At 33.1% G+C, this 19,151-nt stretch overlaps 1 protein-coding gene across 2 annotated transcripts in view; it reads right to left on the bottom strand.

Annotated features, from left to right (window-relative positions):
* LOC118189660 (prolyl endopeptidase FAP-like) overlaps positions 1–19,151 on the bottom strand; it is a 529,287-nt gene that overhangs the window by 436,925 nt on the left and 73,211 nt on the right. The window contains exon 1 of one of the 2 annotated variants that reach the window (XM_085819071.1): positions 10,031–10,270. The exons of the other annotated variant lie outside the window; for it this stretch is intronic. Within the exon in view, the coding sequence (XP_085675197.1) occupies positions 10,031–10,150 (120 nt within the window). The 5' untranslated portion in view covers positions 10,151–10,270. Of the gene's footprint in view, positions 1–10,030; positions 10,271–19,151 lie in introns of those variants that run through there. 2 annotated transcript variants of the gene reach the window in all.

Here is a 19,151-nt window from a genome sequence, read left to right as displayed (position 1 = left end):
AATACACAATATCTAGTTTATTTTAGGGAATTTTAAAGTGCATTTTTGGTACCAATTTATAAAACTTTATGGCGAATTACTTAGAATACTCTAAATATTTCAAATCGAAATACCCTGTCCAAAAGTGTTCAACCTTTCCACTTTATTATCTTAATTTATAGAAATACCTCATATTTAACTGAACTAACATCAAGACGCGCAAATAAGTTTAGTAAATCAGTTAGTCTCTAAGTTCTGATTCTGATAACTGAAACATGTTGTTATTCAATACTAGGGAATTTTTTGAAGAATATATTTAAACCAATATTTCATTTGTAATTTCAAATAATACAAGTAGCTATCAAGCTCCTTCATAGACGCTTTTAGAAGTCCAGCTGTTATTTGTAGAGAGTTTTGTACCACGAAATGTGGTGTCAATATAAAATACACCAAATGTCCTTCTAAACCTCCGATGATATAAATATCATGACACTATACATGAATATATAAAATGAACATATTTTTAGAACCCAATTGCCCCCAAAGCTGAAACTATTTATTTTCAGGAACTATAATTTTAAGTCTAGGATCAATATTTCAATATTTAAAGCATACAACTGGCGAGCTAACTACAATTTATCTTCTCATTTTGTATATATATATATATATATATATATATATAGAGAGAGAGAGAGAGAGATTCACTTCTTTAACAAATCGTATTTTGTATTTTCAATTTCTTTTAAACCACATACGTTTTGAACGAAACGTTATAGTGATTAGGGGAGCCTACTGCGGTACCGAAGGGCCCGATTCGAATTCCCGAGAAGGCATAGATATTTATAAATGTATAGTGCCTTTGCGGCATTAGGGGCACTCGAAATATATGGCGAGCAGAAATTCCTCTCGTGTGGTTTGGTGGTAGGGAAGAGAAGTGGGAGACCCTCTGCTCTCCCCCGGATTGCTTTCCGTGAAAATTGGAATAGAAGTCCAACCACCTTGAGACTCGCAACAGTTCTTGGATGAGTTACATGGCCAAGACAACAACTGAAAAGCTTAAATTTTTTTTAGGTTTACTGATAAATAAATACAAGTGTATTGAACTCTTTTTTTTCACTATATTAGAACTGTTTTCATTGCATATCATTATTTATGTCAGAAATTACTGAACCCATCAATGGCTTTCTAATATGGATTTAATTTTGATCCCATTAAATTCATTATAACAAGAGAAATCTTTGTTTACACCTATTAAATCGGATAAGATTACTTTAGAGTTCTTTCTGTTTAAAAAAAAGGGGTAAATAAGAAAATTGATAGTTATTTTTCATTATTTAAACAATCTAGTGCAGTGGTTCTCAACCACTGGTGGTCCGCAGGAGAAAAATAGGTGGTACACAAAGAAGCAAAGTATTTTTAACTATTAAATTCAAAAATTAAACTCCAATATCCTGACTAAGTTTTTTCTTCAACACTGTTAAATTTATGCGATCTGAGCTTTGTTCAAGAGTGGTGGTGGTAGTAGTACTTTGTAGTGGTGGTACTTAAGGTTTTCAATTTTTGCTCAGATGCTACGCATTATTCAAAAGATTGAGAACCGTTGATCTAGTCCATAAACTAATACTTTTGCTTATATTCATGTCATTCATAATATGGTATTATGGCAGCATTCCTTTTTCTGCTAAGTTAGAGACGTTTGTGCAGTTTTACCTCAATGACAAATTTTTCTTGTCTTATTTGACTCTATTGAAATTGAAGAACTTGGCACTAGGCCCAGAAATTGATTGATTAGAAAATAAATTAAAAATTATTATTGGATTCAGCGCAGGAACGTTTAAGTTGTTGTTTCACAAATAATAAAAACTGCTGACTGCGGCTGTGAACTGAATCTTTATAAACTTTTCGAAAAAAAATTTCTGTCGAACATATCCAATCGATGATCCAATTCGGCGAATAGCTAGCTATGCCAACTCTACGAAAGCAATAAATTAATCTATAGTTTGAAAATGTGTTTTGGCATCGTCTGCCTCAGATTTTTGGGGTTGGTGATTCCAAGAATTGATTCCAAACGCTGTTAGTTTGGAAGTTAGTTTCTGAAGAGACACGCTTTTTATTTCTTTCGCCTTTTTCTACGCGTAGAAACTTTCGTTGTCCGAAGAAAAAGATGTTTTGTTGGTGGTGCAGTTTTTTGGTTTTGGTAACTCGCCAGAAGATACGAAAGATTGAGAGCTCTAGAGACAGAGATGAAGAGAATACTTTTTTAATGTTATTCTCACACGGACACTAAATAAAAACATCCTTTAACACTTATTTTTCCCTACGTGAGCATTAATTAAGAAACAGCTTTTACAAAATATTTCCCCCACCTTGTTTTAAGTAATTAAGCGGATCAAATAAAATAATTAGTACGTATAGCATTAAGAGTTAGGTTGTTAAAGTTTTAAGTATACATATCGCAGACATCCTATTTGCATTGTTTCAAATTTATGACAAGATTTTCATTACTTACCCTTCTATTTCAGACTTTATTATAAACAGATTTTTAATTATCAGTATCTATGATAATAATAAAATTAATTAAATAATTGTTAACAAAATTATAAAAATATATTGCCAAATATTATTAGATAACAATTAAACCGATGATATGTTTACACGAATGCCTGTGATCTTAATAATTTTGATCTCAGTAAAAATATTTAGTTTTGGTTAAGAAAATGAACTTCGATTTTCGATGTTGCAGTAAAATTATGATATTTATTTTCATTTTGTTTATTGTTTTAATTTGGTACTCTGAATTCACTTTTTTCTTATACAAGAGATATTTTCGATCTTCATGTGGTTTATAACCAAAAATTATACTTTTAGTAGGTAATTCAAACTATACTTCATACACATTGTAGAGACATTATGATTTTTTGGAAGCAGGAAAAATGAAAAATTTGCAATGCCTTCGCCGGGAATCGAATCACGGACCTCTCAATTACGCACTGAGCATGCAGACTACCATACCACGAAGGTACGCGAAGAAAGCGGGAGAAATACCTTATAACATAAGTTGTCACTCTTATTCATTTCTCTTTAATTTCGCTTTTATATAGTACATCATTTAGCTACTGCCAAGTTATACGGATGAGCAACATTTTTCGTTGTAGGCCCAAACCTATTTACAAGTTAGAAATGATTGAATTCGCATCTCGTTGAGTTTCCATTTTTGTCATTAGAGTAGACGCCTATTTGTTCGGTAAAGTCAAAACGGTTCTGCACACAAGTACAATAAATCCTCTTACGGCAACCACTTTCTTACGTAAACCAATATTTATAAGAGCATAAATAAGTATCATTATTATACATAACTTCGTAATGAGACTTTCCCCTTTAAAGAAAGGCATTATCTGGAAGAGGGAGAGGTTGTCTTAGAGAAGGTTCATTGCAATTATTGCTTTCAATCCAGCATTATTTTAAAGTTTTTATTAAACTGTAATATATCTTATTAAACTAATTAAATTAGGAACAAAAAATATTTGCTTTCCATTTTTGAAAAGGAGTCAAAATATTTGTTCCGTTTTCTTTATGTTATTTGTATGTTTTCTTTATTTTTACGTACTCTTTACACATTCTTTTTTTTTTATAGAATATAAAATTTAAGATGGAATAGAACCTGTATACTTATAAATTATGTGTTCTATTTACACATAATTTATAATTAATAACACATAATTGATATATGCTCCATGTTAAATACAATATTTCGTTTGAAATTCTTAACAAGAAGCAGCATTTTATAATTTTTTCATGTAGTAATTTGGAAGGTGTGAATCAAGAAGAAGAAATGAGAAGCGGAAAATTTTTATAATATTCAGAATATATGGAAAATGATATATAACAGCATTTAATAATAATTACAAGAATAACAAAAAATAAACTAATAATATTTGTGAAATTCCCTTAAAGAATAAAGTAATTTTACAGATAAAATATAGAAATAGTTCAGCGGTACAGCGTATTCAAAGTCGTGTTGCTTCAGCTGTATTAGACCTAGTATTATACTTCTGTCCACATATAAACTTTTTTTGCTTTAGAAGTCAACAAGATTCCATACAAAAGGACATGCTTGTAACGTGTTCGTATGCTTCGATTTACATTGTCATCATTATTTACGATTTAGAGGAATACGAAAGTGTCAAATTTATATATGGCAATTTATGCCATTCAGTAATACTCAACAAAGAAACCTACTCTGTATTTACCACGGAATCGTTCTCTTTTCTTTTATTTTTTTATTTATTACAAATGGTAATGTCCTACAATTGAAAAGAAGGCGATAAAATTTTCATTTCCGTTCTCGCTTTCGCATAACTGGGAAGATCAAATTTTTTTCAGTTAAAATATTGAAACGCGAGCAAAAATAAATCCAGTGTATGATTTGCGTATTCATTTGTCTAGCCACAAGACAACATTGGAGAGAACTGTGAACATCGGAGAAATGCAGCAAGTACATATTTTCCATTAAAATCATAATGATTACGGAGGGAGACGATAATGATCATAGTTATGATGATAATGCAAAATTTAAGTCACTGATTCTGAAGATCTCGGAAGTGGAATGAGAGCGCACGCTCATTCCAAAAAAGGGTGGGAATCACTAATTTTTAATCATATGAACATATATATTTTCCAACTACACTACTTTGGTAGCCGGATTTCAATATTTGTACTATGAAGTAGTATTATCAAATAATGTTTTATGTTCAGGGTGATCTAATTTTCGATTAACACTTCGAATATGCATATTTCAGTGAAATTTGTAAGCTGCAATAACACAGGTTAACACAGAAAGGGTTGTTTGGGCTAACGGTTTGTTTTAGAAATTTTACCATGAAAATTCCATAATGAATTTATACCCATAAAACCATGTTTCATCCAAAAATAACACAAGATGCTTCAAAGTAAGTAGTTAATGTGGCAACCATCATCTTTCCTTACTGCCTGAAGAGGAGAGTAGACATATGGAGCACACGAATAGAATATTATTAAATTTTTATTGATGGTATAGTGATATCTGCATGCCTGCGACTTACATTATCAGGACTGGTGTTCCTCTTTACTTGCTTTGGAAACATGAACCGTCCTGACTCGGAACAGGGAGCTTACTAAAGCTATGTTCAATAAATTATGAAGTAGAGAATACACACAGGAAGGGTATACGAAACCCTTTATTTTTCTATCTTTACAGCGATTTCCGGAACTTCGGAATACAGAGACCAACCACTTGTGGTCTGAACGTAAGAATATAAAAATACTAACTAAAACCTCTAACTAAAACTAACTTTGGATTAATATACAAGTGCCTAACTTCAATATTGGCCGTTATTTAACAAAATCCGTATGTAGTACAGAGAGCTGCTAAAACTACGATACGTTTGAACTTATCAAGAGGATTAAACCTCTGGCCTTGAAGGCAACCAGCAACCGAGTAAAACTACTATGGCAAGCGGCCTGCTTCTAATAACTCCTTCCTCTCTCTTGCTTGGCAAAAAGCCACAACTTAAGTACTTGGCGTTAGGAAGACAAATTTGCAAAAATAAGTTAAAGCTTTTAATTCTGGCGGAAGTAGAAAATAAGAAGTGATAGTAAAGATTTAAAAATAAAATAAACGTTAGTAAAACTTAGGATCCTTACAACATTAGACTATATTAAAAAATAAAAAATCACAAGGTTTCATTTTATGAAAATGACTTTTGTCTCAAAACGTTCTTACAGCAGGAGCAGCATGAGCTGAGGCTCCCTCCCGCCTAAATATCACATCCAAAGATTCTTCTTCTTCCAGATTAGCGAAAATTTTAAACGTATTTCTTACATGATGTTGACCTGTATCAGTGATACTTTGGTAGAAGGAACATACACTCAGGATTCCAAGGTACAACGTTTTCTTTTGGATATGACAGTAATTTTATTATTTACGTAACAAAACTATTTTTGAAATCAAGACTGTTATCCATTTTTATGTTAATCGCGTTACTATTTATTATAAATTCATCCAAATATAAATTTCGTAACTTTTTACTAAAGTTTGGATAGCGTATATTGAGGAAAAAAAATTGTTACGACTTCTGACAGAAATTCATGTCTTTATTTTAATTTAATATTCTCAGTCAGAATCGTAATCTTTTGGAAGTTTAGAATGCGAGAAGGGTATTAGTTTCCCTCTTATATGAATACGTCTTTTATTCTTTTCCAGTATTGATCTAAAGCTATTTCTAATCATATCTATTACCAATGCCTTATAGTTTCAAGTTGTATCACACTGAGTGCTTCGATGGAAAACATTTTATGATAGTTTCCCTTTTTTCTTATAAAATAAGTGGTTTTTAATGCCTTAAAATACATTTTGCAGAACACAAATAAGAAATTAGCAAATATTTTTGTTCTAATATGCAGTTTCGGAGATAGAAACAAAAAGCGTTTAAAGTAAGAACATTATTCAGATAAATTCAGTGCTGACGAATTATCGCCTACCATATTTTAATTCGGGAGATATTAGAGTGCTGAGCTTTCTCGGAGTCGGAAATGCGAAAAATAAAGTATGGCCTAGGCAAGAATCCAGACACAGAGCTTCCAGTTGCTAGCTTGACGTGTTGCTACTTACCTCACAAAAGTTAGCATGGAAGAATACGATAGCTCTTTATGGATTTAAAAGAAAATATTTCGAACATCACTCAGTTTATTACTGAAATAAAGGTAATGTTTCTTAATTGTAATGAAAGTACTTTAATGCTAAAGAGAAAATAGTGTAGATTTACCATTTAATTATTGTTACAAAATTTTAACTTGGGAAAGCATAGAAAATAAAAACAGATGCAATGGCGCGAAATGTGAACACGTACAAATATAAGGGGTTAGAATTAATTTTGTAGTTAAAATCTGTAAGCTTTTGTCCTTACTCATACAACAAGTAATGACTCGGTGGTTAATGTATTGTCCGTACACAGTATAAATAACTTTTAATATTGAATAATTTATTTTTTCAGTTTTAATTATGTTGTTAAAACGATATTTAAGACGATTTTTTGGGGGGTTTAACTGTAGTGAAATACGTAGACAATAACTAAATAAAACACTGGACATGGTTTTCAATTTTGAAATATTTAGCTATTAAAAAGAAAAAGAAAAGTAAAATAAAGGAAGCGCATGAAACACGTTTGTGAAGAATACTTAAAGTAACCGAATTCAAGGTGAATTTTACCCCTTCAGATTGCCTTTCTGAACATTATGTTCATATCTGACATGCCCACTTTAACATTTCAAAAACTAATTAAGATATTTATCTCTTTATCTTCCTTTCTTTAAATGAATATATATGTTTACTTTAAAGTACTACATAGAGGCATTTAAATAAGCTCTTTTTCCCCAGGACGACTTCAAAGTTTAGGATTTTTATTCTTTCGTGTTAAGTGGAAGAAAATACATGTTTCGTGTTTCGCAGTGACTTTAGTGTCTGCATTTCTGAATATGTTTATAAAAGAAAAAATAGAGTCTTGGTTATAAGACAGCATCTCATATATTAAGCATGTATAAAGTTTCATACAAGAAAAATAGTTAAATAGTACGGATACCATAGCCTGAGGTAAAACTAAGTAAGTAGATTTATTTTTAAGTAACTTTTAAGAGTTATAAATTACCTTAATGTATATTTTAAACGCAGCTAACTTCCTGTAAGATGATTACTTACGATTCTAGATGATTTTGGTTTCTTATGGAGGCGATCGTTATAGACCGGTGATTTTCAATATTGACGGTTATTTATATTATCCAAAATACTGGTAGGAAAAAATGAGCGAGCCACTTTCAGATGTGTCTACTAAGGGTAGGCTTGCCAGATTTCAGAAATGTTCAACCGGGACACCGGAATGCTCCCCGGCGTCGCGGGTATTCAACGGTACACACCCATGGGGGTTTTTAGAGTATTTAGGGGGTCGTTTATTCTCAGTGTTATGAATAAATGGTTACTTAATACGAACCTAAACCACGGGTAATAATAAATGACACAAGCATATAAATTTAAACATTTTATTTCTTACATGCTAATATTTTTAAGTTACTGAAGTAAGAAGAAACACTTTAAATGAGGAATAAAAATTTGAACAATATTTACATGTACTTTTCATTGGCTAGGACTTTTTTTAGAAAGTCTTTTTTGGTTTTAATTTTGTAATAAAAATCTTCACAAGCTAAAATCCGATATAAATTTTATATGTCATCAAGTCTTTAACCGTAGTTTCCTTCATCCAAATACCTATCATCAGTCCATGCGTTGTTCATCAAAGAAAATACTCTCTCAACTGGTGCTGATGTCCCAGGTAGTTTTCACCTTTCATACAGTACAGAGATTAGAGATAACTGACAAAGTAGTTATCCTAAATAATACTTCACAGTTAATTATTTTTAGACATTTTTGGTCATCTATAAAATAAAATCTAATTTTTACCGGGACCAGAAGTAAACCAGCCTGGACACCGGGACTTTGTCAGAAAACCGGGACGTCTGGCAAGCCTAACTGAAGGAGATTATTGAAACCATTAAATTTATTCACTGCATGAATATGCGCATGTTATACGCATGTTATAAGACTAGTACGGTTTTCAAGTGGGTATTTCATAGGGGAAAAGACACCAGTTTATATTTATTCAGTATGGCATATTTTGCACCGTCTAATACACTGAGAAAACTTAGAATATCGGCATTATATCAAGTTCCTATATACTAAATCGTCTAATATGCAAACACTTTTTTTTTATAAAAAGGAAAAAAATCTTCGAAACAGATCGCCTTTTATTTGATCACGTCTTGTACGATAAATACATTTCAATTTTGTTTTAATTTATTTATTTTATTTTTTGGATGTTAAGCTAAAATTTGTTGAAAGTTTCTTGAAGAGATATGGAATTACTTGCTATACTTTTTTCTTTAAACTTTTATTCATAAAAATTCCACCTATAAAATATATTATAACTATCGTTAATGAAAATTTAACTTGCTTTCATAAAATCACTTTCAAGTTTAAATTCTGAGTTCCTCTGAAAGTCTAAATGGTTTTTATATTTAATTTCATGCTATTTAATTTTAAAAATGTGTAGAGGCTATGTATTTTCCTTGATAATGCAAGTTAGTGAAGAAAATATTTAAAACCACCGGAAAATTTTTAGCTGTAGAATATTAGCATTGATTTAAAGAACATGATTGAGATAAAAATTAATTCGGATGTATTCTTAACTAAACTAAAACAAACAATTAAGTAACTGCAATAAAAATGTTTTTGAGAGTAGTAGGTTAACTTAATATATATTTATCATTTGCTTTAAAGAAATTTTAAAAAAGAATTCGTCAATAGAATGTTGTTAAAAGCGTAAGAATGTTAAGCACTTTCAAAGCCTTGATATTTTTATTTTAATCACGAAGATCTTCTGTATTTAGAGAGTAAATTTATTTTATTTTATCTTCTACTATTTAATTTAATTAATTTAGCTTTTGTAAAAATGAATAAAATTTCTTAAAACTAGTTTTGAACTAAAAGAATAACAAAATGGAATATAATGCATGTATGCACAGCAAAGGTACATGGGAGAGAGAGAGTGTTAATAATAACAGAGAAAAAGATCATTTAAACTAATTTAAATTCTGCAGCATTTTTTAAATCGAATTTCATTGTTTGTAATCTAATACTTCCATTGGGTTTTATCTCAATAAATTAATCGAAGTTTTCATTTGAATTCTGCAAGGCACTGTGCACTTTATAACAAATTTAAAATTTCTTTTTACTTTCTTTCACCAAATGTGTTTAATAGCTCATTTAATACGCATGCAATTGCATGCCATTATTCTTAACCATTTCCAAAACTTGTATAAAATGCAGTTTTCGTGCCATTTATTAGTTAATTACTCTCATTTTTAAAAATGAAAGAAATTTCGTTTTCATAGATTCTCAATGAGGAATATTTTTTGTTTACTTATTTTCCTTTTAACTGAGACAATGGAAGGAGAACATCCTTACCGCTATTTGGTCACCAAAGGATTGGTTTTCCTTTTTTCTGTTAGATGTCCTCTTTGAGGATGATCTTACTCCCCCTCCTCGGTTGATGCCTGTGGTTGTAGTACCCCCGGCGACATTCATTCCTCAATCCTTCAGGTATCTCACAAGTTGCGAACAACCCAAAACAAACTATGACACACTGCCATGCGACGGGATTCTCTCAACGATTGTAAAGACGCGCCAACTTTTCGAATCGGGCCAATCGATGGTTGCCGGGGGCCGCATTCCGTCGCCAATTCTTCGCGTGGCGCAGACAGTTTGTTTTTACTTTGCGCTCGAGAGAACAAGATTTGTTTCTTCCGATATTTAAACTTGCGAATACATTTCTTATTTATTCATTCGTTTATTTTTTTAGTCTCTGTAGACCAGATTTTTCTTACAACCTTTGTTATTTTGCATTTGGTTCCACGACATAAAGATTAATTTGATAAGTTTCATTTCTGTAAGTGACGTTCCTGCCACAGCGTTAAAATTTTACAAAAAACAGATATATCGATGACATTTTTATATCACGCGTGTTTGTAAAAATGTTAAAACTACAAAATTTCGATAGCGGAAGCAAGAAGTATCTTAAAAGACAACTGGGAAGAGTAAGGAAATAAACTTATATTTACTGGCAATTTTGTCCTTTTAATTCATTCATTTATTTTTACTTTTTTATTGATTTATTATCTCTATGAAAATATGACTGAAATTTTATGAACTCCTTTCTTTGATTTGCTAAATTTAACTTTCGTTTGGAAAAAATAAATGTCTAAAATTATTACGCATTTAACCATACTTGTCCCGTTTTTATTACTATATACTAACGTAATTAGAAATTAGCTCTGAGACGGTTCATCATATAGTATTTCGAACAATTGTCTTGGGATCAGGCTGTAAATTTTAAATAATTTGTTTCTAAATAAATTTTAAATAGAATGCTTTAAATAATTTGTTTCAAACAGACATTCATTTTCAACAGAATTTGGATTAGACTTTAATAAAAATTTACCCAGCATTCCAGTTGATGTGGTAGTTAGTGTTCGGCCTTTATAATTTAAGTTTTACTGATACTTATATAATATTATTTTTTCGAAGAGCGTTTTCCCAGAACAACTTTATACACGCAGAGGACGAAAAATCTCAGATATATGCATGTAAGTTGCGATGAATCGTAGTCCACATGCATAGGAAAAACTATAGGTTAAAACGCCTGAGATACAAAATTCAAAAACCTTACAATCTCTTTTTTTGCTAGCCATCTACCATTAGAAAACACTCTCGGTTCTACAACTTATACGTGCTCCATTCTGCAATAATAATAGTGTCATAAAAGTATGTGGGTTATTCAAAATTCGACTTAAAGGCAAAAGTTGTGTTAGGGGCTCCAATTATAACTTCTAAATGTGTTTAACTGTTCTTAAAAATAAGTTTTACTAATACCTTTATGTTAATTGCTTACTTATTGGCTCGTCACTTTACTCACTCATTCCTAGAGAATCATGTAAATTGACTGAAAGCAGCGTAGGATTAAAATCTTAAACTGCAGCTCAGTTGAATTCTCTCCATGGCACTGTCGCTGTTGCTGAAAGTAAGTCGCTTGCAGCGCTGATGAGAGTTAGACTGCCAAGTTCGATATGTGTTAGGAAGTTAGCTGGTTTCCCGCCCTACCCAAATGGTATTATATAGGCCTTTATTGTGTAATGACGTCATAGCAGTAATTTAGCAATCAGTGCTGTAGTTGATAGTTGACGAGAAATCCTAAAATATATTTTACTTATTAATTTTATTTGTATTTTAAGAAGCAATGTGTTGTACCTCTCACATACAGCGAGGATAAGTCTGGTAACAGCTGCAGGAAGAAAACCTTGGCAGTGCTGGAATGGCAACAGCGGATGATATTCTATAGATTTTTAATTTTGATTTTGAGTTGATGTTTTTTGCGTCTTTTGCGATACTATTGCGTTACAAAAGGTGAGTTTTGGGTGAATGAAATGGAATCCGCTGCCCCCCTGCGGATATTAGTAAAATATATTTAGAAAATTAGCTGCGTTCAAAAGGATGAAACCCTTGTGTTTGAATTTGCGGTATTTTACCTCCTAAAGTTGCGTCGAGTTCAGAATATTATGCCAGGCTTATTCACGCTGGTGCAGATAAGTTTAAATTTTTGTTATTGTGTTTATGGTGTATAACTTGCAAATATATGAAATAGAATTCTATTAAATAAACATTTAAAATTCTGGAATGGTATTTAAAATTTTAGATGTAGAGTATTCACATTGCTATGTTGGAGCCAGTGGCAGTCAGGTGTAAAGTAAAATTGTTTTTGCTCCAAGACATAACAAATTGCCGAGCCAGCCATGATTGCGATCCTGATTCGAATGTGTTGGGTTTATTATATTAATACAGTTAAGAAAGTATTGTGTTTGCTATATTATATTATTGTAGAAGTAAATATTAATTTAAGTGTTATTTGGAAACGTAATGCGTTTTATCGTCTGCAATGTTGAATTTCGTATTTGTATTCGAATTAGTTTCAATTTTCAATCGAAATGCTATGCGTTAAATCGTCTGCAGTGTAAACGTAGAAAAGGTTATGCGTTAAATCTTCTGCTGTAATATTCAAAATTATTTTGTTTTGCTGTAATTTGAATGTTATGACATATTGTTATTCATTTTTATTATATTGGGTTATATTTTTTGAATTGCTGAGTAAAGACGTTTTTGAGAATTTGTCGGATTGATGATAACATTACAGATTTTGAGTTTTAAGTGGGTCTGCATTTAAAGATAAAATGGATGTTGATATGTTGAAGAAAAAGCTTGCAACGGCACGTAGTGCCTTTACTAGGGACGGCTAAGATTCTAAAAACCGAACTTCGTAAAGATGTTCAAGCGGATAGAGATGTATTGAAAGACAAAATTTTGAAGTTGCAGATGATAATTTCTGAGTTGAGATCTTGCGATTCAGAAATACTAGATTCAATGATTAAGGAAAAAGCCGCTGAAGATGATCTGGAAACAGAGGTCATAGGCTGTGAAGAATATTCAGATGAGTTTATCACGCTTAATCGTCGGGTAAAAGAGAATATAGATAATGCGGTTGACCGTAGTGTCAATACGAGTTCTAATAAGGATAGTAGCATAAGTGCTTCTAATGAAAAACGGTACAAGTTGCCGAAAATTCAAATTAAAAAACTAGATGGACAATTATTAAGTTACCTTACATTTTGGGGTCAATTTAAAAGGATCCATGAGGATAAGAAGCTTAATGACGTTGACAAATTACATTATTTAGCTCAATCAATGTTACCCGGAACTCGCTAGTGAGTTGATAGATAGTTATCCTTTAACGGCTGAAAATTACCTTACGAAGTAAGGAAGAAGGCAAAGTTTTCGTGAAATTCGTCATAGCAAAATCACGCGTATCGCGCTTAAAGAAAATAACTATTCCGCGTTTGGAGTTGCTAGCCTGTGTTATAGGTGCACGCTTGGCAAGGTATACTGTTGAAACCCTGTGCTTAGTCGATGTCCCGGTATATTACTGGACAGACGCTACTGTGGCTCTTAGCTGGTTACAACGAGAGGAAAACTGGGGAGTATTTGTGAATAATAGAGTAAAGGAGATTCGGAAACTCTCGAAGCAGGAATGTTGGAGACATATCCCTGGGAAATTGAATCCGGCAGATGTGGCATCTCGTGGCTGTACGCCTGAACATTTTCGGCAATGCAATTGGTGGGAGGGCCCCGAATTTCTGATAAGCTCTCCGAAAGAATGGCCAGATTTTGAGTTTACTCTAGACGAAAATTCTATTGCAGCAGAAATTAAGAAGGGAGTAATTGTCAATTTGAGTATAAAATTAGAAGATTCTGGAGTGGTACAAACGTTTTTCGAGTTTTTCTAAAATAGTTCGAGTATTCTGCTGAGTTCTACGCTTTACTAATAAACTCCTAAAGAAGCCCTCGTATTCTTCGGATACCTTAACAATATAGGAAAATACTAACACCGAAACATTTTTGTGGAGTTTAGAGCAAAGGAAGCACTTTCAAGAGAAAGAAGATTCCGTCCATGGATTGTTGGTAGTGAGAGACAACGACGGAGTTCTCAGAGTTAAAACTAAAATCATTGAACGTGATGATGAATTCTGCTTCCTTTATCCTCTGTTGCTTCCGTCCAAGCATTATTTAACTGAATGCCTCATAAGAGAGTATCATGAAAAGAACTGTCATGCGGGAGTGTAGATATTAGCTAAGTTAAGAAAGCGATACTGGATCATTTTGTCGAAACGTAATATGAGATCTTGCGTAAGTCGATGTGTAGTATGTAGGATATTTACCGTTAATGCTTTATCTACCCCTCCGATCCAGTTACCCGTTGACAGAATAAGAGATTCGGCAGTCTTTGAAACAACTGGAGTCGATCTTAGTGGACCTTTACTTCTGAGACTAAAGAGAAAGCGCAGGTGAACAAGACTTGGACCGTCTTGTTCACCTGCGCCGTATACCGGGCAATTCACCTGGAGCCTATCACCTCTCTGAGTACCGAAACGTTTCTACAGGCTCTGAGACGGTTCATTGCCAGACGAGGCCGTCCTGCGACAGTGTATTCAGATAACGGAACAAATTTTACCGGAGCAGACAATGCTCTGAGATGCCTGGATTGGAGAACATCACAGAAAACGAGTGTTTTCCAATAAAATGGAAATTCACCCCCCCTACGGCTGCGTGGTGGGGGGATGGTGGGAGCGCTTAGTTCGTTCCACCAAGACTCTTCTCGTGCGAATTCTAGGGAGATCGTCGGTGAATTTCGAGGAGTTATTGACCGTCCAGTGTGATGTTGAATCCATATTAAACAACCGTCCTTTAACGTACATCTATGATGATTCGGAAGAGCTCGTACCTCTGACACCTTCCCTGTTTTTGCAAGACATAAAACAAGTGGGGATACCAGATCTGGATTACATCGATTCCCAGTAACTGAATGTGCGTGTAAATTACCGCAATACGTTGAGACAAGAACTGAGAAGTCGCTTCTTAAAGGAATATCTGGCTCAACTGGTGCAGAAGGCAAGCGCTTCATGTCAAAACCTAAAGGTGGGGGACGTAGTCCTCATAGAACTAGACAATAAAACGTGTAATGTAGCCAATGGGCAAAATTGTTAAAATATTCAATAGTAGAGATGGGGCTACCAGAGTGGTACAGGTAAAACAAGCAGTGGATATTTGGTAAGACCAATCAAAAAACTGTATCCAGTAGAAGTTTCAACTACCAGTGATCCTGTGTTAATTCTGGCAACTGAAAACAGATCTAGATACGGTAGACTCTTAAAACCAAGAACATGCTCTTAGACATAATGTACAATATAGACGTTTTGGACTTATATACTCTTTTCTTTAGCAATGACTTTAATTAGAAGTTTATTCTTTATTGATCTCACTTTAGTATGATCTGTCATATATATTGTATGTTAACCGAGTTTCTTTCATGTGTTTTCTAAACTAATACATAATACTGTTTTGTTTTATTCGTAAAGTTAGAAAATTTTGTGCAATGTCTGATTTTGAGAAAATCAGGGTGGGAGGATGTTGTACCTCTCACATACAGCGAGGATAAGTCTGGAAACAGCTGCAGGAAGAAAACCTTGGCAGTGCTGGAATGGCAACAGTGCGTGATATTCTATAGATTTTTAATTTTGATTTTGAGTCGATGTTTTTTGCGTCTTTTGCGATACTATTGCGTTACAAAAGGTGAGTTTTGGGTGAATGAAATGCAATCCGCTGCCCCACTGCGGATATTAGTAAAATATATTTAGAAAGTTAGCTGTGTTGAAAAGGATGAAACCCTTGTGTTTGAATTTGAGGTAATTTACCTCCTAAAGTTGCGTCGAGTTCAGAATATTATGCCAGGCTTATTCACGCTGGTGCAGATAAGTTAAAATTTTTGTTATTGTGTTTAGGGTGTATAACCTGCAAATATATGAAATAGAATTCTATTAAATAAACATTTAAATTTCTGGAATGGTGCTTAAAATTTTAGATGTAGAGTATTCACATTGCTATGTCGGAACCAGCGGCAGTCAGGTGTAAAGTAAAATTGTTTTTGCTCCAAGACATAACACAGTGGTTAATAAAATTTTGTGTGAGATTTTATTTTGTACACCCTTAGTTAAACATTAACAGAAGCCGTAACTCACCAAACAATAGAATTAACTCTTTGAGATCGTAGGGTCTTTTAGAGTTTTTAAAGCCACGAAACCGAAGAAATCCGGAATGCTCCCGCCCGGATCCGAACTCCGGACCTTCCGGACTTGTTTTGGAATTAAATCACGAAGGCACATGGTAAGAATAAATGAAATACCTTACAAAGTCGACTACTGAATTTAACAAGAAAGAGCATTTAGTTAAACACATTTAGAAGTTATAATTGGAGCCCCTAACACAACTTTTGCCTTTAAATCGAATTTTGAATAACCACATCCATATTTTCTGACTATATTATTATTGCACAATGTTGCACGTAGAAGCTGTAGAACCGAATAGTTGTAGAATGTCGTTATTATGCCCTTGTGTTACATATCGGTTTATGCAGAAAAATAAGCTTAATAATTAATATATTTTTCTTCTTTTTTAAAATTTTGTATTTCTTGTATTTATCTAATGTTGAAATATTTTATCATTTCCTGAAAACCAGAAGATAATACAATTTTTCCTCTTTAGACTAAATATGCATAATTAATAATAGCCTTAATTATTTTCAGTACTTTAAACTATAGTTTTTAATTTTTCTATAGACTAAATATGCATAATTAATAATAGCCTTAATTATTTTCAGTACTTTAAACTATATTTTTTAAATAACTTAAATTCTAAGTTACGATTATTTAAGATTTCATAATTTTTTTTCCTTAAGTGAGAGTAATTATGAAAGTGGTTATTATAAATATGTAACATTAATAGTAGGTTTTTAAGTAAATAAAACTCAATTAGACAGAAATAAAAGTAAAGATATATATGTGGGTAAAAAAAAGAGAGTGTCTGATAACAGCATTATCACATTTATTTCTGTTAAATCTCAGAGACATTGAAAATTGCCCCTGTCATGATAAATTAGAAAGCGGTTCTTACAGTAACATAATTAATATTTTACCTGAACTTAAGTATAAATTTATTCGCGTTTCACAGTAACACACAGAAACGTTTCACAGAAAATCGTCTAAATATTTTCCCATCTGTCAATTAAGTCTCATAGTTTATTGCAAATTGTTTTTATTTGAGGCAATTCTAAGCTGTTATACAGCATGCATCGTGAATTTTAGAGAAATTATTTTAAATTCCGAAAAGATAAATGTAACAGTAGCTCACGAAAACCTATTTGTTAATCAGAGTTTGTCATGTCATTTGTATTTTATAGTCATAGAACAACATTTTAAAACAATATTAAAATATTAGCATTTTTATCTGAATAGCTTTCTATATGCGCAATACATCAAGATCTTACAAATATAAACAGATATTTCGCAACTTTTTTAGCCAAGTTGTTCCATGCATTTAAGAAATGTAGGCCAAAAAGACGAAAGCTTCGGCTCATTCATGAAGATTTTATCCTATTAAAGAAATAGAATTTCACATGTGATTGATAGATTTTTAAACACAGTTCTGTTTGTTACGTATATATCTATATATATATCTATGTATGTATAAAAGAAGGCAGACTAAATACACAAGCTACTCCATTCGTAATGACTAAATGGCAGAGAACAAAAACTTTCGCTTTTGTAATTTTGGATTATGTTAGCTGCTTCGCATATATTAAAAAATGATTATGCATGGCTATTTTTCAGACAAATAGTTTTTTGGACAAATAATATTGCTTAAATATATTATTTGCTTAAATTTGCTTGAGTATGATGATTTTCATAAATTGCGCAAAATAATATTAGAACGTAATTTTTAAAGAACAGCTTCGTGTTTATAATTAGTATGTCTACTAATTTATTATAGGAGTATCTACAAAAGACAATACATATTATAATCATCAGTAATACATATGAAATTATCACTTTTAATTCTTTACTACACTCATGTCCATAAATTAAGGATAATTCGGAGTCACGCGGAACTCGAACTCTAAAATAAATATATCACCTGTAAAATCACTACACACATCTTCAAGAATCATATGCAGATTTCAGGAAGTAACCAGATGACACCGATGGTACGTCACAATGACGAGAGTGTAAGAGAGTGATATATAAGGAATGCAGGCAAAGAAGTAAAATTGTTCGCAGGCGCTTTATAAGCATTTCAGTGCAATAAGCGAATAGTTATGACACAAAGGACGCATTAGGATGATTTTTTACGTGGTAGAATTATCGGCCGTCTGGAATGTGGGCGTACCCAACTAGAAGGAACAGACGAACTTGGAATTGCCCAGAGTGTCATCTCCAGGCTTTGGCAACGATTCCAAGATGATGGTAATGTGAGTAGACGTTACAGCACAGTTTGCCCCAGAGTTACAACGCCGAATGAGGACCTGTATTTGGCAGTTAATGCCAAAAGAAACAGGCGGAGCACAGCCTCAGACCTGTCTCGTCAGCTCTCTTCAGCCACTGGTACGACAATTTCTAGGCAGACCGTGTACAGACGCTTAGGGCAGATTGGTCTATATGCTCGTAGACCTGTCAGATGCGTTCCACTTACTGCAACTCACTGTCGCCTGCGGTTAACCTGGAGTAGAGAGCACGCATTGTGGACACCGCAACAGTGGGCTTGTGTGATGTTTTCCGACGAGTCCAGGTTTAGCTTGCAGTCTGATTCTCGCCGGACTTTCATATGGAGAGCTCCAGGTACCCGTTACCACCAAGAAAACATCATTGAACGACACCGTTACGGTGGTGCAGGAGTGCTCGTTTTAAATGGAATTGTTCTGGGTTCCAGAACTGACCTGCATTTTCAAATTGGAACCATGGCAAGCCAAATCTATCGGGACGTCATTCTGGAACAACATGTACGTTTGTTTCGGGGCGCCATGGGCGCACAATTTGTGTTTATGGATGACAATGCCCATTCTCACCGTGCAAACATCGTAAGCGAATGCCTT

Source organism: Stegodyphus dumicola, chromosome 6 (assembly GCF_044657685.1).
Source record: "Stegodyphus dumicola isolate Sdum_Otavi_A_Nest chromosome 6, ASM4465768v1".
Classification (NCBI taxonomy): domain Eukaryota; kingdom Metazoa; phylum Arthropoda; class Arachnida; order Araneae; family Eresidae; genus Stegodyphus; species Stegodyphus dumicola.
The sequence above is the reverse complement of the archived record's forward strand: the minus strand, read 5'-3'. Positions and strand labels throughout refer to the sequence as shown.